We start from the raw sequence: 26229 nt of genomic DNA, 5'->3' as shown, positions 1-26229 counted from the left end.
TTTACGACATTCCGGCTTACGAACCGTTTCTACCTTCGGATGGCGGGGGAAACATGTACCTTAAAATTCTTTGTAGTTCCTAACTTGTTAAAGTCGTGAAATTTTTTCATTTTCACTCCTGGCCTTTTCTGGAATCTCCAAGCCTGAATGCTTGAAACTGCAGGGAGCATAACAATTTCAAGTTCTTGCATTGCAGATTTCTTGCCAACTATCAGTGACAAAAATCACTGTTTTTTGAACACAAGCACATGCAACTGATGCTATTTAAAAACTGTTCACGCTAAGCACAGAAAAATGTTTAACAGCCATACAAGTACACGTGACTGAGGCTAGTTAGAACCTTTGGCAAAGGTCTCCTGTCCGATTAAGAGGCACAGTGTCGTAAATAAATAAAGGGAACCCCAATTTTTTTTTCTTGATTAATTTTTGATCTTTTAAGAGTTGTGTTGTCCCAAATAAGTGGCTGCCTTGATTTAACCAATGGCTCATTTAACCAGAATCTACTATATTTAAATATCTTATCTTTGTTTAAATACCTTCCATCGATTTCCTAACATTTACTCAAGAACACTTTGATTTTGGTCTGTTGTATACTGACTCTTGTTTAGTCTTTATTATAGGGAATAATAAGATATGGATAAACTTCCAAACAATCACCATTTTCCCTTTCATCCTGAATTGCCTTCCAACTTTTGTTACAAGCAGTGCGGGAAACTCTTTATTTCTAATTCAAATATTATAGTTGATTTATTATGAATCACCAAACAAATCAGGTGTGCAAACAGGCAGCTGGTGACCAACTCCAAACACTGTGAAGAGCTCATTTTTTAAAAAAAGTTTGATTTTGAAGAAGTGATCATCATTTGGAAGGGGTTAGTGAAGGTCCAAGGTGATATTGCAGGTTTAGAGATCTGCTCCCAAAGTGGACACCAAGTTTCAAATATTTTTCACCCCACATGAGGAACTGGTTTTCTAGATAAAAGGTCAATAGAAAAACTGAGAATTTAGCCTTCTATGCAATCCATCTTATAAATGGAAGAAGGTATAGACATAATATATCTGTTGTAACAACAGATGACTATGTTAGCTACGAACATAGAAAATGCTGGTGAACGCAGCAGGCAGCATCAATAGGAAGAAGAACAGTTGATATTTTGGGCCGAGACCCTTCATCAGGACTAACTGAAAGAAGAGCTAGTAAGAGATTTGAAAGTGGGAGGGGGAAGGGGAGATCCAAAATGATAGGAGAAGACAAGAGGGGGAGGAATGGAGCCAGGAGCTGGAAAGTTGATTAGCAAAAGGGATAGAAGGCTGGAGAAGGGAGAGGATCATGGGACAGGAAGCCTAGGGAGAAAGAAAGGGGGAGGGGAGCCCAGAGGATGGAGAACAGGCAAGGAGTTATAGTGAGAGGGACAGAGGGAGAAAAAAAGAGAGAGATATAAAAGGGAATGAATGAATAATAAATAAATAAGGGATGGGGTACGAAGGGGAGGAGGGGCAGTAACGGAAGTTAGAGAAGTCAAAGTTCACGCCATCAATCTGGAGGCTACTCAGACGGAATATAAGGTGTTGTTCCTCCATTCAGTGCCCCAGATAGTCCTTCCAGGTGAGGCGACACTTCACCTGCGAGTCGGCTGTGGTGATATGCTGCGTCTGGACCTCCCGATGTGGCCTTCTGTATATTGGTGAGACCCGACACAGGCTGGGAGACCATTTTGCTGAACACCTATGCTCTGTCCGCCAGAGAAAGCAGGATCCTCCAGTGGTCACACATTTTAATTTCACGTCCCATTCCCATTCTGATATGTCTATCCACAGCCTCCTCTACTGTCAAGATGAAGCCACACTCAGGTTGGAGGAACAACACCTTATATTCTGTCTGGGTAGCCTCCAACCTGATGGCATGAGCATTGACTTCTCTAACTTCCGTTAATGCCCCACCTCCCCTTCATACACCATCCCTTATTTATTTATTTATTTTATTTATTATTCATTCATTCATTCCCTTTTTTATCTCCTTTCCTTTAGAAGGCTTTCTTCAAGAGGAAACTGAATAACTTGAAGGCAAAATAAAGAAGTGGTATCCCATATACACCAGAATGCAGAGCAGTGCGCTCAATTGCCCAATGCTAGCCTACGTACCATCACTTGCAATAAATAATTCTTTTAGAACATACAACCATACAACATAGCAAAAGACCCTTTGGCCCACAATGTCTGTGCTGAGTATGATGCCAAATTAAAGCGGCCATCATTAAGGCATGCCCTTTTCTCACTGTTACCATCAGGTATGAGGTACAGAAGCCTGAAGGCAACACACTCAGTGATTCAGGAACAGCTTCTTCCCCTCTGCCATCTGATTCCTAAATGGACATTGAAGCTTTGGACGCTACCTCACTTTTTAAAAAAAATATACGGTATTACTGTTTTTGCATGTTTTTTTAATCTATTCAATATATGTAATTGATTTACTCGTTTATTTATTGTTTTATTTTATTGATTATTTTTCTCTGTTAGATTATGTATTGCATTGAATTGCTACTGCTCAGTTAACAAATTTCACGTCACATGCCGGTGATAATATACCTGATTCTGATTCTGAAATAATCCCTTCTGCTTGGAAATGAAGCCTAACAGAATTTCTAAATTCCTGCCTTTTATACTCTATGTCCTAGTGATGAGGCAACCATGCCATATGCTTTCTTTACAATTATTTGCATTTCCACTTTCAAAGAGGTGTGGACTTGGACCATAAGATCCATCTCGACATCAGTGCTGTCAAGGGTTCTGCCACTGACTGTTGTGATGGGTATTCACTCCTGGCCAGAAGGCCTTTTCATTGTTTGCTAACCTTGCTTTCTAAACAGCAGCTGCCACTTCTAAGATTACCAACAATTGTAAGTAAACTTCCAACTAACAGTTGTTTGACTTCTAGTCATAAATAGAAGTCAGTCTTCACTTCTTAAAATGTAAATGGAAAGCAGTAATCAGCTTGAGGTTCTTTAAGGCTGTCATAGTCTGGGTGGTACTGGGGATAAGTTCCTCTACCTACTAAATGCACCCAATGGCATGCATCTCCAATAGCCTCTGTCAACCAAGTCCAGCTGCTGCCCTTGATGTGTGGCTTAGCTACTAAGTCCAATGGAACTGCTTATACAGATAGAGGGAGCAAAGATGTTTAGTGACACCTTAAAACTAGTCGCTTTGGGAAAATGGGGCTTGCCAGCCATGGGTGGCAGCTCATCTAGAACACAGAACATAGAACATAGAATAGTACAGCACAGTACAGGCCCTTCGGTCCACAATATTGTGCCGACCCTCAAACCCTGCCTCCCATATAAACCCCCACCTTAAATTCCTCCATATAGCTGTCTAGGAGAAGAAAAACTCTGATCTCAAACCTCCATTGCTTATGGCTATACCTGCTCACCGGGGAAGGTTTTGAGAGTAAACCCAAAAGATAAATCTGGAGCTGGAATCCCCAAGGCAGTCCTATGTTGACTTTAATGCTGACTGGCCACTCCCACATACTGCTGGTGCCAAACTGTATCAATCTCTGCTGTTTCTTTAGATTCATCAGCTATATGGAGAGGTGAAGCTTGCTGCATGGGCAACAGTTTGCTCTCTATATCACAGTTCTGTGGCTTGCATACCGACTTGCATATCACAGAGACAGTTGGGAGAGAACATCCACAGTCCACCCTGACCAATGGAGGGCCTCAAGTCAGTTCAAGTTAAAACAAGTACTGTCTATACAACAGTTACTCAAATAAGCACTGTGGATAGTAGGTACATTGTCTGAGAAGTAATATTTTGCTCACTATACTAGGTTTATTACTGCTGAAAAGCAGTACAAGACAGTGGGTAGTTTAATCTGGCTTATTTCATAGATGAGGTGACTCTTAAGTTGCTTAGTTCACAGAAGCTTTTAGATCCAGATGGACAATATCATTTAGCATATCAAATAACTGATGTGTTTATAGTTGTAATATTTATTTACACGTTATCTTTACAGCATTAATTGTGAACTATGTACATCAGCCGAGATCTGTATCCCCACAATTGTTTTAGATCATTTTTGCTAAAGGGGTAACTGAGGAAATATCTAATATGTGTGAAGTCACCCAAGTGGTAGAAGAAGTGTATAAATGTAGAGAGCAGCTAAGGATTCTTAGAAATGGCTGAAGAACATCAACAAGAATGATAGGAAGACCAGGTGACTAGAATACATTCCTCTGATTCAGTTTCTGCGACTAATGATTCATTCATCTGTATCTGTATGTTTTATAGTTTACAGGGATTGCACCCGTCTTTTGGAAATCCTTTATATTTTAGAAATCATTTGTAATTTGGAAATGTTTTCTCACATAGACATCCACTGAGAGTTTTAAATGTCTTTTAAGAATGTTGTTTGGATTTAAGCATGTATCACTGAAAATAAATGAACTGTGTTTAAACTACTTTGTTAGCTGCAAGTACCTTCTCCTTGGTAGGGAGCGGGGACCCACCACTCAAATAGTGAGTATTGGCAGCTCAAACCTGTTATGGAGAATAAACAGGGATGTAAACTAATCTTTAAAGATTGGGTAGTTTAGTGAAAGTACTCATCTGATAGGGCTTAAAGTCTCCGATTGACTTTAGAACCTCGTAGTCAGCAAACCCAATACCATCATGCTGCATACATTCCCCCGGAATTCAACCTACCAATGTGTAACACCTTACACTTCAAACTCCAGATTAGATCTCTTCTGAAACTTGTGCAATTCCTTGGTAAGAGACTTCATTCCTATTCCGAACAGAATTTGCTTCAAACTAGAAACTGCAAAGCATCTACCTTGGTCAAGCAAGCATTAATGAGTCATACAGAAAACTAAATCTTTATTAGCCAGGCAGGAGTCTTTTTTTTTTGCTGAATTGAGCAACTTCCAAATTGGAATGCCACACATATCTGCTGTTCAAGGAACAGTGCTAATGCAAACCACTAGTGAAACTGTGGAAATCCCAGCAACTCATGTTTGGAAAATCATCAGTGCATTTAGCAGTTTGAAAGACATTAAAAGGATAGCAAAACCAAATTGAATTTCTTTTAATGGTCTTGACCGAAATTGCAGAGCTACATGAGCTACAAGGGCCAGAAGCAAGGGAAGGGTGTGCATTGATCTTTTCTTTCTTGAGAATCAATACTCCACGTTCAGCACTAGATTCTCCACACAAATAGTAAAAACAAGTGAAATTCCGTCAAGGTTTGGGCCCTCCCACCAATATTACTTGCTACACAGAACGAAGCAGTGAAAGAATTTGAGAAATCAATCATTTGCTGAGGCAGCACTGGGTCATTGCCACTTGACCTCACCATTTAAACTGAAGTCCTTCCTGATATTGTGCAAACTGAAGAGCTCAAAAATATTCATCATCTGATAAATCAACGTTTTACAATGGATGACGTCTTCCCACCTCCCAACACCCCCCACCCTCAACTGCTGGAAAAATAGCAGCTGCTTGCATTTTTTGTTAATTTCAATACCTAATAAACAGATTTTAAACATTATCCCATTTGACAGCAACCCCATTTCAGATAGTGTTCAACCACCTGTACAATTTTAAAATCTTGCATGTTATTATATTTTACATTTGAATTATTCTATATTCTGTGAATATTCTTGCTCCACGAGTAAAAAAAAATCCACCCACAACTGCAGTACGTGAGCACTCAAGTAAGCCCAAAAGGCAAGGAGGAGGAAAAAAAAAGTCATCTGGAAACCAGAATTGTCACAACTGAAAATATGACAACATGGCTAACAATTAATAAGTAGACTCATTCTTCATGAGTGGTAAGAGTCATCGTGATGTAGGCGGCTGACAAACATTTTTCAATTTAATTGGTTTCCCCCGAGATATAAATCAGCTTTCAAAACTTTCCCCAAGATAATTAATAGTAAAAAAAAAATTCACCAAGGAAGTTGCTCCTTTATTCCATGGTTGTTCCTCAGCTGCTCACCACCTCAACATACTCTTTTTTCCAATCCCTTCACTCATCTCCAACTTATCCTGAAGTCAATTTACACTACCTTCTTTACTTATCATCTATTTAAAAAGTGGCATAAATCTTTGTGCGATAAGCCATTTCATATAAAGCTATGATACTTTCAGAAAGTTAAAAATCATTTTAGAATCCAACAGAGGAAAATAGCCACAAACTTATCCAACTCTGATCAAAACTAAGCCAGGAGATCACTTTGATGCTAATTTCCGTTTAGTTAATGGAAATATCTGCACCAGCTATTTCTCGTTCCCTCTTAAAAGAAAGCCATAAATTGAAATCATCACAAAACAGCAATTTCAAAATTCTGGTGAAAACAGTAAACCCTTATTACCGAAAAAGTACACTACAACTTAAAACTGTGACAGTGGCTTTCCCACATCTGCATAAACTTTGAACTCTAAAACCTTTCTGACTGCAGCTTATTATCAACCTTGTTAGAGTAGAGTTCCAATCCTATTACCCTGTCAAAAGTATCAAGGTTCATTATACTGTAAATGTGCCTTGCATTCTTTCAGAAGAGTTGGTCATACCTTGCATGTGAGGAAATAAAAAATGAAATGTTCCAAATACACTTCAACAGGTGGTTGCTTCTTGCCCATGTACCATTGCTCACTAAACTGTCCAAATCTTTCTTTCGCAATATTCTTTGCTTCTTTTGATGCTTAAATTATCATAACGTACATTGCACTTTTCACATCATTTGTCAATCCCAAACTCCATTTTTCAACTTGACACAAACTTGCTGAAGCTGTGAGACTGCCAAAATAGTTTCTCGATGGTTCATTCCACCACTCCATTACACGAATGGTATGAAAGTTCTAATTCTATCCTCTTTAAACCAATAATTTATTTACTGTCTCATAATATTTGAAATATTAATTATAATTTGCCCAAATAAAGTTTGAAAATTCCATTCAGGTTTTGCAAGTTTCAGAATGAAAACCTCAAAGCTTGTTTTTTAGCAATATAATGTGTGCCCAGTTTTTTAATCTGCCTATAGTTTATATTGCTACATTTTTTCCCCTTTAATAAGTTGATAACTCCCATCTGCCTCATTCAGAAACTCTTTGGTCACATCCTGCATACATGGAATTATTCAATAATAGTATTAGTATTCATTAATTAATTGATACTGGAATCCCTTGACTTCTTAAATTCCTTTCGAACAGTGATTTTAAAGGAATTTAATAAGTTCTGAAACTTGGCTTCCAAACTTTTTTACCACCACCTTCACTCCCAAACCACATCACCAAACCACCACCCTATTTTGCAATTACATAAAAACTATAAAGAATTTTGATTTATGATGCACAAAGAAAATAGGAACTGCAAATTTGAAGCAGCTACAAATAATTGCAAACATTATTCTAATATATTTAAAGCTACAAATTATATCTTTAATTACAGTAAAATGATTTTCAATAACTTTAGAGCATACATTAGTGGTCCAACTATTCACCATTCATTGCTTTTTTCACTTTTCAATGAGATGGATGGGTTTGGTGCAATGACATCAGCTTCTCAACATTAGACTGAATGTCACTCGGGAATCTCAGATCCCACATTCAGTTATTTTAGTCTGCTTTGAAAGAATTTGGCAACGGCACTGAAAACATGCTTCACCAAATATGATGTTGGATGGGTGATAAAGAACATCTTGACCTTTTTCACAGTGCAGGATAGCATTCAAAGATTTCTTTCTGCAACTAAAAATCTTGATGTGATTTTTGGAACTTCAGCTTCAGTGTTCAGGAATGGATTTATTACCCAATCTGGAGATTGGATCGAGAAAAAAAAAAGTGAAATCTCTGACACGAGGAAATCTACAGATGCTGGAAATTCAAGCAACACACACAAAAAATGCTGGAGTCGACGTTTTGGGCCGAGATGTCAACTGTACCTCTTCCTATAGATGCTGCCTGGTCTGCTGCGTTCACCAGCATTTTTTGTGTGAAATCTCTGACTTGTTTTTCTGCTGTCCACCCAGGTGGGTGCAGTATACTTGTAGATCATCATATGGAATTCTTTCTTTCTTGTTCCTCCAACACCGAGGCTCAGAAATTGAAGAAAGATTATTACAACCAATGATACACTTAAATAGGGTTAACTTAAACAGAAATGTGGAGAGGACTGATTTGACTTTAATAAGATTCACATCATTTCCTTGCAATTGAAGATTAATTTCATTAAACTTTGAATAATTCTGACAAATAAGCAATCTCATGCCAAACATTCTTGTTTTGATTACTGAATGAAGCAATTGGGTCTTCAAACAACTTTATCAGTTTCAAAAAGTGCATAAGTGTGTGTCAGTTTCCTTTTGAGAGCCACCTGACTTCTGTGTGCAACAGCACACTTTCAAACTGTTCATCACTGTCAATTCGAAACTCTCAAAATAGTCAAGAATTGAGAGCATGGGACTTGATTTTGTTTACTACTGTGATACCAATATTTAAGGATTTGTGAGCCAACACAGATTTTTTTTTGCAACAAGATGTTGTCTATGATTTACAGAGTGAATGGTAAATATTTTAGGTACAGCTTTTTTCAAGAAAGTAATAACATCATGGTGGCATCCTGTCATTGATGGTGTCCCATCTGTTGCAAAAGCAAGAATTCTGATGACAGCAGAATGCCCTTCTCTTTGAAAAATTCCTCAAAAACCTGGAATAATAACTCTCCCTTCATATTTGTTTCTAATCCCCTTGCAAATAACATCTCTTCAACCATGCTTTCATCTTTTATGAAGTGAACGTAGCCAAGGAGCAAAAATTCATTGACTGGCAAATTTGATTCCTCCAACTGCAGAGCAAATTCTGTTGTCCTAAGTATATTGCACAATGTGTCATCTACATTCTCAGACATTTCATCTATTCATCTTTGAGCAGAGTTGTTACTGAGCAGAATTACTTTAATTATTTAGTCTGGCGACTTATACAAAACTATACTGAGAACCTCCCTTACTGCTGGCAGAATCAAGTTATTCTCCGATTGTATGGGGTTTTCCAGATTTGGCAATGAAATATTGTATACAGTGGGCTAGAGAAATTCAGTCAAGGACATTTGAAAGGGCAGGTTCTGAACTTTACCCCATAGAAAGCCATTCCCTAATGCACAGGAATTATGTCACTGCAGGATTAGAGTATGGAAATCGTACATGCTAACACTGTTCTAAAGTACTGAATGGCAATAATGCGCTGTCCACGCCCGGAAATAAAATGGTTTCTTATGATATGCCAAATACAGAAGTGTCACTTGGCTTTTCAACAACTATAACAGGCATCGAGCAAAGTCTATGAGAACGGTGGGTTAGCAAGAGATAAGGCAAATATGTGCTCATTGAAATCAGATTTTTATCAACCCCTTAGAAAATCCCACCACCCCCTCGGGGGAGGTGAAATATCACCCACTTTGGAAATCACTGCTTTGGCATGTAAAGTATATTTTCAAAGCAGGGGACTTGTTATTTTCTTATTTCCATGCCTGGCATCTGAACATTAGTTGGAAAACTCAGTGCAATCCCATGTTTTGTTAAAAAATCATTCTTGGATCAGAGGAATGCAAGATTAGCATAAATGCATTACATGTCTCTCTAGAAATCTGGCTTAATTTGCCATATCTAGAGTTAGAGTCAGAGAGATTAATGCTATTAATCACACAGAATTTGCATAAAGTTGGAACAACACAGCAGACAGTTATTGCAGGGGTGGAGGAGGTGGCACTGCTTTCAAATGAAATACCAGTAGTATACACATCATCTCTCACATCTAAGCTTTAAGAGAGTGTCATTCAAAGTAATCCAAAAATTATCTTCTGCCTTCAGTGCATTAGTTGGCTTTAGGATACAAGAAATCACAATTTGTACAGATTGGAAATAACATCGCCACCTTGCTGACAATCAACATTGGCGTGCTTCCAGGATGTGAGCTTAGCCCTCTTCTACATTCTCTACACCCATGACTGCGTGGCTAGGCAGAGCTCCAATACCATCTATCACTTTGCTGATAATACAACCATTGGTGGCAGAATCACAGATGATGACCAGAAGGCATACAGGAGTGAGATATACCAGCTAGTTGACTGGTGTCTCAGTAATAACCTCGCACTCAACATCAGTAAGACCAAAGAGCTGATTGTGGAATTCAGAAAGGGTAAGGCGAGGGAACACACACCCAGTCCTCATGGAGGGATCAGAACTGAGAGAGTGAGCCATTTCAAGTTCCTGGGTGTTAATATCTCTAAGGACCTAACCTAGTCACAACATAACGATGCAGCAATAAAGAAGGCAAGACAGCAACTATATTTCATTAGGAGCTTAAGGAGATTTGGAATGTCACCTAAAATACTCATAAATTTCTATTGACATACTGTGGAGAGCATTCTAACTGGCTGCATCACCATCTGGTGTGTGGTGGCGGGGGGGGGCGCTACAGCACAGTATCAAAGTAGGCTGCAGAGAGTTGTAAAATTAGTCAACTCATCATGGGCACTAGCCTCTACATATACAAACTTATATATTTTATAATATATATAGATAGATATATGCATATGCATACACACACGCGCGCGCGCACACACACACACACACACACACACACATATATATATATACACATGCCACACCATATATTGAACCTGAAGGCCACATACCAGATGTACAGGACGGCAACAAATACCCGAGGATCCTGGAGGTGCATGGAAGCCACGATGAGGAAACAAACAAGGCTACAACATCCAAGTACCTCCAAAGAGTGAGAGAGAGGTCCTAAAAAGCCAGCTGAATGGGAAGAACAAGATCAAAGCCATCAATCATTCGATCCACCAGTCATCATATTCCAGCCGCAAAAGTGGGCTGGCCAAGGAATGAATTGGAAGCCGTTGACATCAAGACCCAGAAACTACTAACAATATGTGGAGGATTCTATCTAAAGTCCAAAGTCAAGTGACTTTACACCTGCTAGAATAAAGTAGGATAGGGACTTGGAAGTGTTAAGGCCACAGTCCTGGAAGAAATGCGAAACATCCATGAGTACGTCAGGAAGATTGTCCCCAAGGATGATCTGCTAGAAGACCTCAGGCAGCAGGCAGAGTATATGGAAATGGAAGTGGGTGAAACAGAGCCAGAGGACCAGAAGCCACGGCAGGACAAGCCACTGCACAATATGTACCATCGCCAGATATCAGAGGTGGCTGACATAAGAAAGTTCTGCAAATATCTGGAAATGGCAGGGCTGAGGGACAGCACAGAGGCACTGCTCATGGCTGCACAACAGCAGACACTGAGCACAAGAGCAATAGAAGCATGGGTCCATCATACTAGACAAGACCCAAGATGCAGACTGTGCAAGGAATCCACTGAAACTCATTTTAAGAGGGCTAGATTACAAAAATAAGGATGCAATGTTCAAGCACTGGTGAGGCCTCACTTGGAGTATTGTGAGCAGTTTTGAGTCCCTTGTCTTAGAAAGGACGTGCTGAAGCTGGAGAGGGTTCAAAGGAGGTTCACAAAAATGATTCCAGGATTGAATAGCTTGTCATATGAAGATCCTTTGGTGACTGTGACCCTGTATACACTAGAATACAAAAGAATGAGGGGAGACCTCATTGAAACCTATCGAATGGTGATACGCCTTGATACAGTGGATGCAGAAAGAATGTTTCCTACAGTGGAAGGGTCAAAGACCAGAGGACACTTCCTCAGAATAGAGGAGCATCCTGTTAGAATGGCGAAGAGGAGGAATTTCTTTACCCCAAGAGTCGTGAATTTGCGGAATTCTTTGTCACAGGCAGCTGTGGAGGTCAAGTCTTTTTTTATATTTAAGGCATAGATTCTTGACTGGTCAAGGCATGAAAGGATACAGGGATAAGGCAGGAAAATTGGGGCCAAGAGGAAAATTGGATCAGCCACGATGAAATGGTGGAGCAGACTTCATGGGCTTAATGGCCTAATTCTGCTCCTGTATCTTATGGAAACCATCCAACACATAGCAGGGTGCAAATTTCAGACAGGATGGCTTACACTAAATGGCACAACTAAGTTGCAGGAATTGTGTACAGGAAGATCTGCGCTGAGTAGAGATTGGACAATCCCAAGCCCAAATGGGAGAATTACAGAGTTAAGATCCCGTGGGACTTCCAAATACAGACTGATAAGCAGGTAGTGACCAACCAACCTGACACAGTAATACTGGACAAGGAACAGAAGAATGCAATAGTAATGAATGTGGTAAATCCAAATGTCAGTAAAATCGGAAAGAAAGAATACGAGAAGCTGGAGAAATACCAGGGCTTGAAACAGCAAGTTAGAAAGAATGTGGAAGGGAAGGTTAAAGCCAATGTAGTCTTGGAGGTGCTAGGAGCACTTGGATGTATGACATCTCAACTAAAGAGTGGCTCCAACAAATCCCAGGAACAACATCTGAGATTTTGGTCCAGACAAGTGCACTATTAGCAGCAGCAAAGATACTGCTCAGAACCCTCAAGCTCTCAGGCCTCTGGTAGAGGATCTGAGTTTGAGGGAAAAACACACATATACACCACCCATAATGGTTGAGAAAAAAAAAATATATACGTACACAGATACTGTAATTCAGTTTTTCCTCTATTATGTATTGCATTGTACTACTGCTGTAAAGTTAACAAACTTCACAACATATGCCGGTGATATTAAACCTGATTCTGACTCAGAAACGAATCAGATACAATTTTATCGAATAATGGTTGGTAAGTTGATGGAGAAGATCCTGAGAGGCAGGATTTATGAACATTTGGAGAGGCATAACATGATTAGGAATAGTCAGCATGACTTTGTCAAGGACAGGTCATGCTTTACGAGCCTGATTGAATTTTTTGAGGATGTGACTAAACACATTAATGAAGGAAGAGCAGTAGATGCAGTGTATATGGATTTCAGCAAGGCACTTGATAAGGTACCCCATGCAAGACTTATTGAAAAAGTAAGGAGGCATTGGATCCAAGGGGACATTGCTTTGTGGATCCAGAACTGGCTTGCACACAGAAGGCAAAGAGTGGTTGCAGACGGGTCATATTCTGCATGAAGGTCAGTCACCAGTGGTGTGCCTCAGGGATCTGTTCTGAGACCCTTCATGATTTTTATAAATGACCTGGATGAGGAAGTGGAGGGATGTGTTAGTAAGTTTGCTGATGACGCAAAGGTTGGAGGTGTTGTGGATAGTGTGGAGGGCTGTCAGAGGTTACAACGGGACATTGATAGGATGCAAAATAGGGCTGAGAAGTGGCAGATGGAGTTCAACTCAGATAAGTGTGGAGTGGTTCATTTTAGTAGTTCTAATATGATGGCAGAATATAGTATTAATGGTAAGACTCTTCGCAGTGTGGAGGATCAGAGGGATCTTAGGGTCCGAGTCCATAGGACGCTCAAAGCAGCTGCGCAGATTGGCTCTGTGGTTAAGAAGGCATACGGTGCATTGGCCTTCATCAATCGTGGAATTGAATTTAGGAACCAAGAGGCAATGCTGCAGTTATATAGGACCCTGGTCAGACGCCACTTGGAGAGTGTGCTCAGTTCTGGTCACCTCACTACAGGAAGGATGTGGAAACCATAGGGTGCAGAGGAGATTTACAAAGGATGTTGCCTGGATTGGGGAGCATGCCTTATGAGAATAGGTTGAGTGAACTCGGCCTTTTCTCCTTGGAGCAACGGAGGATGAGAGGTGACCTGATAGAAGTATATAAGATGATGAGAAGCATTGATCGTGTGGATAGTCAGAGGCTTTTTCCCAGGACTGAAGTGGCTGCTACAAGAGGACACATGTTTAAGGTGCTGGGGAGTAGGTACAGAGGAGATGTCAGGGGTAAGTTTTTTTTTAACTCAGAGTGGTGAGTGTGTGGAATGGGCTGCCGGCAACGCTGGTGGAGGCGGATACGATAGGATTTTTAAAGAGACTTTTGGATAGGCACATGGAGCTTAGGAAAATGGAGAGCTATGCGGAAGCCTAGTAACTTCTAAGGTAGAGACATGCTCAGCACAACTTTGTGGGCCAAAGGGCCTGTATTGTGCTGTAGGTTTTCTATGTTTCTAAATACAGTATAATCAATTCCCCGCCAAGAAAGACTTCGAGGTTAATTAAAAAAAAGGATCAATGAGCATGTCTGCCTGATACCCCAGCTATAGAGCAGCCTGTGTAATTTTCACAAATAGAGGTTCAAAACTGCAGATGCTGGGAATCAGAAATAGGTGTTGGAAACATGCAATATATGTGGAAGAAGAAATAGAGTTAAAGGTGTAAACATTTCATATTAGCGGTCTTTCATCAGATTTGTCTATCTATTGGCTATATTCACCTTTTTCTGTTATTTAGTTCTCAAATTAATCTACAAAGGAATCAAAGCCCTGGCCTGATGATCTGTGCATGGAGAGAGTGGACAGAGACCGATTATTTTTTCTAATAACGTAATAAAAGACAGGATGACCTTCTGCAATACACATCATTAAATATTGAGTTGATTCCGCTTTGAATAATTATTTTACCAAACTAAAATTTGGGAATCTTTCCTAAATGAATCTATTTTTCTAATTTTTACAAATTAAAAGACCAATAACAAAGCGAAGACCTTTATGCACCAGGATCCATACTACAAGAAGAAATAGGAGGTCTTAGAGGGTCTATAAAAGAAAATAAAAATACACATCCAAAACATCAAACAACCTGATTGAGGAACTCAGTAGGTTTAGCAGCATCTGTGGAAGGAAAGAAATTTCAGATGGAAACTCTGAATCTGGAGTAGAAGTAGAGAACACAGAGGATTCTCTGAGTGGAGAGACAGGTGTCCGAGGTGATTGGTAGACCAAGTAAGGAAGAAGGATAACAAGAAGGCGATGCTAGGTAAGAGAGGGTAGATGGGGTGTGGAATTGGGAGACGGTGGAAGCCTTCATACATCATTCATCTGCCAAATAGAAAAATTGAGAGAGATGGTGTAAGGTAGGGCAGGGAAGTGGAAGGAGATAAGGAGGAATACAAAGGGTGACCAGTGCTGAAATCTGATAAAGAGGTCACAGGGACCATTAGGAGAATGGTGAATGGCAGATCCCAGCACTGCTAGCCTTTTGTGTTCTTGCTCAACTCCCTCCAGCAGCTATCCAAATATTCTCAATCCCCTTTCTGAAATGTCAACAACTCCCTTCTTCCCACAGGTGCTGCTTGGCCCATCGAGTTTCTCCAACAGATTGTTTATTATTCCAGGTTCCAAGTGCAGTATTTTGGGTCTCTACAGATCTAAATAGTTAAGCCTGCTTGGTTAGAACTAGGATAGGGTGATTAAATACAGCAATTCCTATTAAGTAAGTAGGTAATGTGTTATTTTCAGTTGGTCTAGCATTAAGGTAAGAAACCAGGAAATATTAAGATTAGAGAGTGTCTAGAAGAAATCTCTTCAGATGATGAAATGAGGCTGAGTGTGCATTGATCCACACAAACATTAACAGAAGAAATAGTGTAACTAAACATGGAACATAGAGTACAGCCCAGTACAGGCCCCACAATGTTGTGACATCCCTTTAATCTACTCCAGATCATTCTAATCCTTCCCTCCCAAATAACTCTCCATATGCTGATCTACAAGTCTCTTAAATGTTCACCACCCCCACCAGTGCACTCTACACACTTACCACTGTGAGTAACCTACTTCTGACATTTTCCCTATAGTTACCTCTAAGCACATTAAAAGTATTAGCCATTGCCACCCTGGGAAGAGGCACTGACTGTCCACTCTATCTAAGCCTTCTGTCAACTTAGACATTTCTACAATTCACCTCTCATCCTCCTTCACTCCATAGAGAAAAGTCTTGGCTCATTCAGCATTTCCTCATAACACATGCTCTCTAATCCAGAAAGAACCCATTAAATCTCCTCTGTGCCCTCTCCAGTTTCCACATTCTTCCTATAATGAGGTGATCAAAACTGAAAACAATATTCCAAATGTAATCTAACTAGAGTTTTATGAGGCTGCAACATTACCTTGTGACTCTTGAACTCAGTCCTCCAACTAATGAAGGCCAATACACCTTCTTAACCATTCTATCAACTTGCACAAGATCCCATTATTCCTTCATACTAAGAATCCTGCCACTATGAATCAATTGACACTTTTCCAGGTTGAACTCCACCTGCAACTTCACAACCTAGCTCTGCAATTGATCAATATTCTATTGTAACCTATGACAACCTTCTACACTATCCACCACACCACCAACTAACCCATCCTTCTACTTCCTCATCCAAGTCATTTATCAAAATCATTTAAAAAAATGGCTCCCAAAGCTGATTCCTGTGGAACATCACATGTCATGAGCCTCCAGGTAGAATATGTTCCATCCACTAGTATCATCTACCTTCAATTGGCAAGCCAATTTCAAATCCATACAGCCACATCTCCCTGACCCCACGTCTTCTGACTTTCTGAATAAACGTACCATGGGGAACCTCACACCACATCTACTACTCTACCCTCAATTAGTTTTGTCACTTCCTCGCAAAAGTCAGTCAAGTTCTCAAGGTATGACCTGCCTCTCACAAAGCCATGCACATGATCCCTAACCAGACTCTGCTTCTCCAAATCCTGGTTTTCGAAGTCCTCTCCAATAACTTGCCTACCACTGATGTTAAGACTCACTCATCTATATTTTCCAGGAAGATCATTATTAACGTTCTTGAACAGAGGAATGACATTTACCACCATCCAGTCTTCCAGTACTACTTCTGTGGGCAGTGAGGATGCAACGATCATTACCAACTTTACTTCTCGTATTAACCTGGGATATATCCTGTCTGATCCCAGGGATTTATCTACACTAATGCTTTTCAAAAGTACCAGCACACCTGCATTCTTAACTTGACATGTTCCAATACATCAGCCTACTCTGCACTGAACTCACATTTGTTATAGATCTCTCACTGATGAATACATTAAGGACCTTCCTCACCTCCTCAGACTCCAAGCACATTTCCTTTTTTTCAAAAAAAATCTGGTCAGTTCTGCCCTCTCTCTAGTCATCCCCCTGTTGTTCACATACATGTTGAATGCTTTGGGGCTTTTCCTATATCCTATTTGCTAAGGCCACCTCACACCCTCTTTTAGCTCCCCTAATTACTGTACATTCTTAAGCTTCTTCCTGGCTTCTTTATAACTCTCATGAACCCTGTCTGATTTTTGCTTGCTAAACCTTAAGTATCCTTCCTTCTCCTAAATCTGAAGTATCTTTCCTTCTTCCTCTTGACTAAATGTTCCACCTGGTGTCAATCAATATTAGGGAATTTGAAGTCACCCATGACAGTAATCCTGTTATTTTTGCACCTTTCCAAAATCTACCAATGATCTGCTCCTCAGTTGCTATTGGCGGTCATACAAAATACTCTCAAAAGAAAGACTACTCCCTTCCTGTTTCTAATGTGCACCCACACTGACTCCATAGATGATCCTTCCATGATGTCCTCCCTTTCTGCAGCTGTGATGACCAATGTCATTCGTCCACCTCTTACCTTCCTCCTTGTTCCCTTTGAAACATCTAAACCCCTGAGCATATGGCAGCCATTCTTGCCCTATTGACAGCCAAGTGCCTGGAATGGTCACAATGTTATAGTTCCATGTACTGACCAATGCTGAGTTCATCACCCTTGTTTCTGATACTTCTGATATTAAAGTCCAGTTGACAACATTTCAGTCCACTGCCTCTCCTTCCTCAGTTTCTCTACATTTCGCATCTACCTTGACACCAATTGTTCCATCATCTGACCCATCACAGTTTTCCATCCTCTTGCCAAATTAGTTTAAACCCTCTCCAACAATCTCTCAAGTTCAAGTGCAACCCCTGGTACAGCGAGAGCTCAGGGAAACCGGCGTCAAATTCCCTGTATGTGTCCACATACTTGGTGATAATAAAGGATTCTGATTCTGATTCTCATCTCATTCATTTTGTTCAGGCCATATATTCCTCAGCAGTGATTCCAATGATCTACCAATCTCAAACCCTGCCCCACGCACCAAATCTTCAGTCATACATTCATCCACCATATCATCTCATTCTTACCCTCACTGGTGTGTGGCACAGGCAGCAATCCAGAGATTCCTACCCTTCAGGTCCCGTTTAGCATTTTTCCTAGCTACCCATTTTCTCTTCAGGACCTCAGATCTTTCCATACCTACATTGTTATCACCAATACATACCACAACTTTGGGCTGCTAGCTGCTAACTCTCCCCCCCCCCCACCCCTGAAGAATGCTGTGGGCCCAAAATGAGACATCCCTGACTCTGGCACCTGGGAAGCAACATACCATCTGGGTGCATCTTCCACATGCACAAAATCTCATGCCTTCTCCACCAAATACTGTATTCCCTATCACCACCACTCTTCCTCATCCACCCCTCCACCACTTTCCCTTCTGAGCCTCAGAACTAGACTCCATGCCAGAGACTGGTCACTGCATCTTTCCCTGGAAGGTCACCCCTCCAGCTATATCAAAAGTGGTGTACTTGTTATTGAGGGGAACAGCTCTAAGGATATTCTAAATTATCTGCCTATTCCCTCTCCTGACAATCAGCCAGCTCCTTGCCTCCTGGAACTTCGGTGTGACTGCCCCCCTGTAACTGCTGTCTATCAACCTCGTATTCTCTCAAATGATCTACAGGGCATCCAGCTCCAGCTCACTAACGCAGTCTAGAAGGAGCTGCACCCAGATGCACTTCTCACAGGTGTGGGAAGTCAGGGAGACTGGAGGGCTCCCGATGACTACACCAGTCAAGATGAGCACAGCACTTCCCAGGGATCCATTCTTGCTGCTCTACCTATGCAATAATAAAGAAAAACAGAAACCTCAGCCTCTGCACTCTTGCCAAAGCCTCATCTCCCTGCCTCAGGATGCTCAGCTTAAAACTAATTACTTTTAAATGGCCCTTGTCATTTGCCTAATTATCCATTACCAACTGACGAAAATGGGGCACAACTTCTTACACTGGATTTTGCGCCCCAACAGAAAATAAGAAATGACCAGAATGATAGGAACAATGAGTGGTAACACATGAAATGAGCATGCGAATTGTTTTGCACATCTTTGGAAAAGAGTAAACAGTCGATGTTTTAGGCCGGAAGTCTGGAAGGATCCCTGCTGCCAACCTCAATATCATCAGATCCCCCCAGATTATGAATCTCACCGAATCAATCCCCCACCCCAGTGGCTCTGGACACCTCTATATCAGTGACACCAACATCACCAATACCAGTTCCAGCAATCCCAAGCAGATTGAGAACCCTAATTCCACCGCCATCAGTGCCGGCTCCAAGGACCCCTGACACCTTCAAATGGGTAATTGCTCAACCTGTACCTCCGCCTCATCTGGACATTGACCAACAGCATGTCCAGGCTAAGAACTTACGAGCTGCTACTGGAACCCCAGTCTCCTCTTCCCCCATCACCACTCTGCAATCCCGTGTCGCTCAGGCCACACTGTCAGCTCTCAAGTCAACAGAGCCTCCATCTTCCTCCAACCCCACCTTTCCTGAACACCCCAATCCTCTTCTCCCACTCTGATCCCAGCTCTCATCCATGCCAGGTCTTCACAATTCCTTCTGACCTTCCCCTCTCTGAGGCAGAACGTTTTGTCCTCAGTGAGCACCTCACCTTCGTCCTGCTGTGCCTACAACTCAGTGACATTGATACCATGTCATTGGGCTGTTCTTCCATCGTCTCCCTCTCCATGCCAAGTCTCCTGCAACATCACTGAATTCATTAATTCTGGGGATCTCCCATCCGCTGCCAACAACCTTATCATTCCCTTACCCCACACCTCCCATTTCTAACTCCTGCCCAAGATCTATAAACCTGACTATCCAGGTAGAACCATTGTTTCTACCTGCTCCTGCCCCACTGAAATTGTGCTGCATTCTTCAACTATTTTATCCCTGCTGGTTCAGTTTGTTCCTACGTACATCTGTGACACTTCACCAGTTTTGATCTTTTCACTGATTAAGTTCCCTGGCCCCAGTCCTCTCTTTTTCACTATGGATAGTTAGTCTCTATACACCTCCATCCCCCATCAAGAAGGCCTTAAAGCTCTCCACTTTTTGGACAACAGACCCAATTAAGTTTCTGTCTACCACCTTTCTCCTCCTTCTGGTGGAACTGATCCTCAATAATTTCTCTTTCAGCTCCTCTCACTTCCTTCAAACCAAAGGTGTAGACCTGGGCACTTGCAGGGGTCGCAGCTATGCCTGCTTTTTTGTCGGCTACGTGGAACAGTCCATGATCCAAGCCTTCACCGGCATCTCTCCCCAACTCTTCCTATGCTACGTCGATGATGGCATTGCTGCTGCTTCATGCACCCATGCTGAGCTCATCAATTTCATCAACTTTGCCTACAGCTTCCACCCTACCCTCAAATTTCTTGATCCATTTCCAACAACTGTATCCCCTTTCCCAAACTCTCCGTATACACCTCTAGAGACACTCTATCTATTAACATCTTTTATAAATCCACTGACTCTCACAACTGTCTGAACTATACCTCTCCCATCCCTGTCACTTGTAAAAATGCCATTTCCTTCTCTCAGTTCCTCCCTCTCTACATCTGCTCTCAGGACAAAGCTTTTCATTCCAGAACAACTGAGATATTCTCCTTCTTCAAAGAAAGTAGATTCCCTTCCTCAACCATCAGATGAGGTGACACTTCACCTGAGAGTCTGTTGCGGTCATCTACTGTATCCGGTGCTCCCGGTGTGGCCTCCTGTATACCTGACGTAGATTGGGACACTGTGCCAAACACCTTTACTCAGTGGCCATCAATTTCAATTCCACTTCCCATTCACATTCCAACATGTCATTCCATGGCCTACTCCAAGGATGAGGCTACACTCAGGTTGGAGGAGCAATACTTTGTATTCTGTCTGGTTAGCCTGCAACCTGAAGGCATGAATACTGATTTCTCAAATTTCTGGTAATAGAACATAGAATAGTACAGCACATTACAGGCCCTTCAGCCCACAATGTTGTGCCAACCCTTAAACCCTACCTCCCATATAACCCCCCCCCCACCTTAAATTCCTCCATATACCTGTCTAGTAGTCTCTTAAATTTCACTAGTGTATCTGCCTCCACTGACTCAGGCAGTGCATTCCACGCACCAACCACTCTGAGTAAAAAACCTTCCTCTAATATCCCCCTTGAACATCCCACCCCTTATCTTAAAGACATGTCCTCTTGTACTGAGCAGTGGTGCCCTGGGGAAGAGGCGCTGGCTGTCCACTATCTATTCCTCTTAATATCTTGTATACCTCTATCATGTCTCCTCTCATCCTCCTCCTCTCCAAAGAGTAAAGCCCTAGCTCCCTTAATCTCTGATTGCAATGCATACTCTCTAAACCAGGCAGCATCCTGGTAAATCTCCTCTGTACCCTTTCCAATGCTTCCACACCCTTCCTATAGTGAGGCGCCCAGAATTGGACACAATACTCCAAGTGTGGCCTAACCAGAGTTTCATAGAGCTGCATCATTACCTCGCGACTCTTAAACTCTGTCCCTCAACTTATGAATGGTAACACCCCATAAGCTTTCTTAACTACCCTATCTGCCTGTGAGGCAACTTTCAGGGATCTGTGGACATGTACCCCCAGATTCCTCTGCTCCTCCACACTACCAAGTATCCTGCCATTTACTCTGTACTCTGCCTTGGAGTTTGTCCTTCCAAAGTGTACCACCTCACACTTCTCCGGGTTGAAATCCATCCACCACTTCTCAGCCCACTTCTGCATCCTATCAATGTCTCTCTGCAATCTTTGACAATCCTCTACACTATCCATAACACCACCAACCTTTGTGTCATCTGCAAACTTGCCAACCCACCCTTCTACCCCCACATCCAGCTCGTTAATAAAAATCACGAAAAGTAGAGGTAATAGAACCAATGCTTGTGGTTCTGGTCACAACTAGTCACAACCCTCCAATCTGAAAGTACTCCCTCCACCACGACCCTCTGCTTTCTGCCGGCAAGCCAATTCTGAATCCACTTGGCTAAACTTCCCTGCATCCCATGCATTCTGACTTTCTGAATAAGCCTACCGTAATGCTCCCCCCTTGACTTTCACCAGTCCTGTTTCTTGAACTTCTGGTAATGCTACTCTTTACTTTGCCCCCTCCCCCCTCCATGTCTCACCCACCACCAGCCACCTTGTTCTTCTTTTTCCCCTCTCCCACCTTCTTACTTATTTTTCCCCTTCCTTTCCAGTCCTGAAGTAGGGTCTCAGCCCGAAACATTGACTGTTTACTCTTTTCCATAGATTCTGCATGACCTGCTGAGTTTCTCCAGCATTTAGTGTGTGTTGATTTGGATTTCCAGCATCTGCAGATTTTCTCATTTATAGAATTTTTTCGCCAGGTAATTGGGAAAAAAATTGATCATAGCACTCAAGACTATGTGCTGAGTACAGCTCAAATGCTATCTATAAATTCACAGATGACACCACATGTTGTCAGTAAAAGCTCAGATGCCATCAAGGAGGCATACAAGAATGAGATGGATTGACTGGTTGCGTGGTGTTTCAACAGACACCTTACACTTGACAATAACAAGACCAGGGATGACCCCTCAATGAGAACTGATGTATCATTCTTAGCTTCAAGTCTCTGGGTGTCAACATCTCTGAAGGTCTATCCTGGGTCAACGTATTGATGCAATCATGAAGGGATGACACCAGTCCTACTTTGTTGGTTGTTTGAGATTTAGTATGTCAGCAAAGACACTTGCAAGTTTCTATAAATGTATGGTGGAAAGCATTCTGACAGGCCGCATTACAGCCTGGTGGGGAGACTCTAATGCAGAGCATCACAAAAGGCTGCAGAGAGTTGTAGACACAACCAGTTTAAACAGTGACACTACTCTCATTACCATGGAAGACAGCTTCAAGAAGAGGTGTCTCAGAAACATAGTATCCACCATTAAGGTTCCTCACCATCAGGTCATGCTCTCGTCTTGTTACTACCATCAGGGAAGGGATACAAAAGTCTCAAGACTCATATTCGACAGTTTAGGAACAGTTTCTTCATTTCCATCACCAGATTTCAGAATGGTCCATAAAAACAATCTCATTTCTGATTTTTTATACTATTCGTTTATTTTGTAATTTATATAGAAAGCTTAGTAGTACTGCCACAACACACCAAAGTTCACATCATACAAGACAGTGATAATAAACCTGATTAAGACTTTATTACGAGAAATTGGTTTGGAGCTAATAATATGTACTTCATTTAACTGTTCTAACGTACAGGGTAGATATAATAGGTACACAGAAATATATAAATAAATTATGTGACAAATAACCCATCATTTGCATCATACAGAATGTTTGAGCATCTCACTTTTCAAAGAGTGGCAAAAGTAGTTGAATGTTAAATCTCCCAAATGAAAGTAAAATAAAATCTCCTCAACTTTGTAATTTCAAGAAAATAACTACATTAAAACCAATTCACTCCTCGTTTGACTGTTCAGGAAATTCCCAAAGAGATGCATTGCAGGAAGCTTTGACAGCTTGGGGAACTTCAGTAGTATTTCTTCATCAACACACACAAAATGCTGGCAGAATTCAGCATTTATGAAAACGAATGAATAGTCGACCCTTCATCAGGATGACAAGGGAAGGGGAAAGGAGCTAGAATAAGGTGGTCGGGGGAGGGGAAGGAGGACAACCTAGAAAGTGACAAGTGAAGCCAGGTGAATGGGGGATTAAATAAGAAACTGGTAGGTGATAAGTGGAAAAGCTAAAGGGCTGGAGAAGAAGGAATCAGATAGGAGAGAAGAGTGGATCTTGTCAGAAAAAGGAGGTAGGACACCAGAGGGAGGTTATGGACAGTTGAGGAGAAGAGGTGAGAGGCCAGAGCAAGAGAACAGAAAAACTGCAAAGGGGAGGGTGGGAATTACTGGAAGGAGAAATCAATGTTCATGCCATCAGGTCGAATGCTACCGAGACTAGACATGAGGTGTTTCTCCTTCAACCCCCAATTGCTTCATCATGGCACATGGACCAACACCCCAGAAAGGGAAAGGAGATAGGATTTGAAATGATTGGGCACCAAGAAATTCCACTTTTTGCAGATGGAGCAAAGGTGCTCAACAAAACTGCCCCCAATCTACATTGGATCAATGAAAAAGCAGGCATAGCTGGGGGTCAAGTGAGTGCCCATTGCTAGACCTTAAGTTTGGAGAAAGTGGAGGAGCCAAAGGAAAAATTGTTGAGGGTGCAGACCAGTTCCACCAGCTGGAGGGTGGTGGTGGTAGAAGGGAATTGGTCGGGTCTGTTGTCGAGAAAGAAGCAGGGAGCTTTAAGGCCTTCTTGATGGGGGAGAAAGAAGAGTATTGGAGCTGGACATCCATGGTGACAATGAGTCAATTAGGGCCCAGGAATTCAAAGTTTTTGAGGAAATGAGAGCATGTGAAGTGTCACGCATGTAGGTCGGAAGGGACTGAACCAAGGGAGATAAAATGGAATCAAAGTATATGGACAGAAGTTCATTTGGGACTGGTGCAGGCAGAAACGGTGGCCCTACCCAGACAGTCTGATTTGTGGATCTTCGGTAGGAGGTAGGAACGAGCAGTGTTGGGTAAGGTAGCTATGAGCTTGGTGGACGTGGATGGACAGTCTCCAGCTATGAGCTTGGCAACGGAGTTGGAGACAATTTTCTGATGGTCTTGAGTGAGGTCCAGGGTCCTCTTCAAGGGACAAGAGGAGCTGTCTGAGAGTTGTTGCCTGCACTTAGCAAGGTAGAGGTCAGTCTATCACACTACAACAGCACACGCTTTGTCTGCGGGTTTGATAATGATGGTAAGGTTGGTGTGGAGAGGGTGAAGGGAAGTGTTCAGAGAGATTAATTTTTGAGAAGAGAGGAGTGCTAAAGTCAAGCTGGTTGATATCTCATCAACAACAGAGATAAAAAGAAGTCCAGAGCAGAAGAGGAGGAGACTTTGAGATGGGTAAAGAGATTATCAATGCAGGGTGGGGAATTCTTGCCAAAGAAGTGAGCTAGGGCAACAGACAAGGAGCTCAGTATCATGGTGGATGAGGAACTCATTGAAGTGCAGGCAAAGGCCCTTGCTGAGGACAGAACTTTCCATCTCAGAGAGGAGAAAGTCAGGGGGGATGGAGAAGCCAGCAGGGATTAGAGCTGGATGCAGGGATGGGGAGGGGGTGGGAAAAGAGAATTGGTGGCGTTAGAGGAGAGGGTACATTTTCATCAATACCACTCCTAACCAAACTTCCCTAGCAAAGAAGCTAAAGTACAATTAAGTGCATAGTTCTAGAAATCCGCTTAAGTGTACATTCTTATGGCAGGTGAACACTTCACTCCACTCCAAACCATGTGTGAAAGCACAAGAATCTACTTAATATACTAACATTTCATGTACTCAATGTGTTGAATAATGACCGCAAAAAAAAAATAGGAGATTCTAAATCATTTTCAGTAAGGGAGGATTAGAATCCAGTAAGAGAGAAGGAAATTTTCCAGGACTGAGGATCACATCCAAATCTATGCGATATCCAATAATCCTGAAGTAGTATGAGCATTAAGTTTAGCACTAATAACTAAGAATTTTTTTTTTAAAAAGTTAACACAGTACATCTAGAAAAACATTTTAGTAAATAAAGCTTGAACTTGTACTGTTAAATTGGGTATTCAACCCATACTGTTGACTTACATCTTCCGCACTTACTGCCAAGACACTTCTACTTTTTTTCATTATGAAAATAACTGGGATTCTACAGTTCCAGCACTTCTATTTCAGAGAAGCAGATTGCCAGCTCCTTACAAGTTCATGTATCCCCTGTAACAAAGCAACAATAAACACATCAGAATAAAATTACTATCAATCATATTAAGGCTTAATATTTCCAAGTTAAATTTGAAACTTTAGGAAAGATAAAAACTACCAGAAAATATTTGAAGGAGCAAAAAAAAATTAAGATACGTTCTGTGATTTGTGATTTCTGTGATGAAATTAATTGAAAAACATTAAGTACATATGCTTAAAAATTAGTTTTAAATACTCATGTCTATTTATTCTTCGATATAAAATAAATATACTGCAAAGGTTCATAACAATGCACATACTGTCCTCCTTGGTCATATTCTTTGCAACCTTTAGTAAATACTTGAGTTCAGA

At 41.4% G+C, this 26229-nt stretch overlaps 1 protein-coding gene across 4 annotated transcripts in view; it reads right to left on the bottom strand.

The window, feature by feature from the left end:
• pde4ba (phosphodiesterase 4B, cAMP-specific a) overlaps window positions 1–26229 on the bottom strand; it is a 620756-nt gene that overhangs the window by 475833 nt on the left and 118694 nt on the right. For all 4 annotated transcript variants that reach the window (XM_063064159.1, XM_063064161.1, XM_063064163.1 and 1 more), the window contains exon 2: window positions 25765–25890. In XM_063064159.1, coding sequence (XP_062920229.1) covers window positions 25765–25806 — 42 coding nt within the window. In that variant the 5' untranslated portion in view covers window positions 25807–25890. The remainder of the gene's footprint in view (window positions 1–25764; window positions 25891–26229) is intronic.

This window comes from Mobula hypostoma, chromosome 12 (assembly GCF_963921235.1).
Source record: "Mobula hypostoma chromosome 12, sMobHyp1.1, whole genome shotgun sequence".
NCBI lineage: Eukaryota > Metazoa > Chordata > Chondrichthyes > Myliobatiformes > Myliobatidae > Mobula > Mobula hypostoma.
The sequence above is the reverse complement of the archived record's forward strand: the minus strand, read 5'-3'. Positions and strand labels throughout refer to the sequence as shown.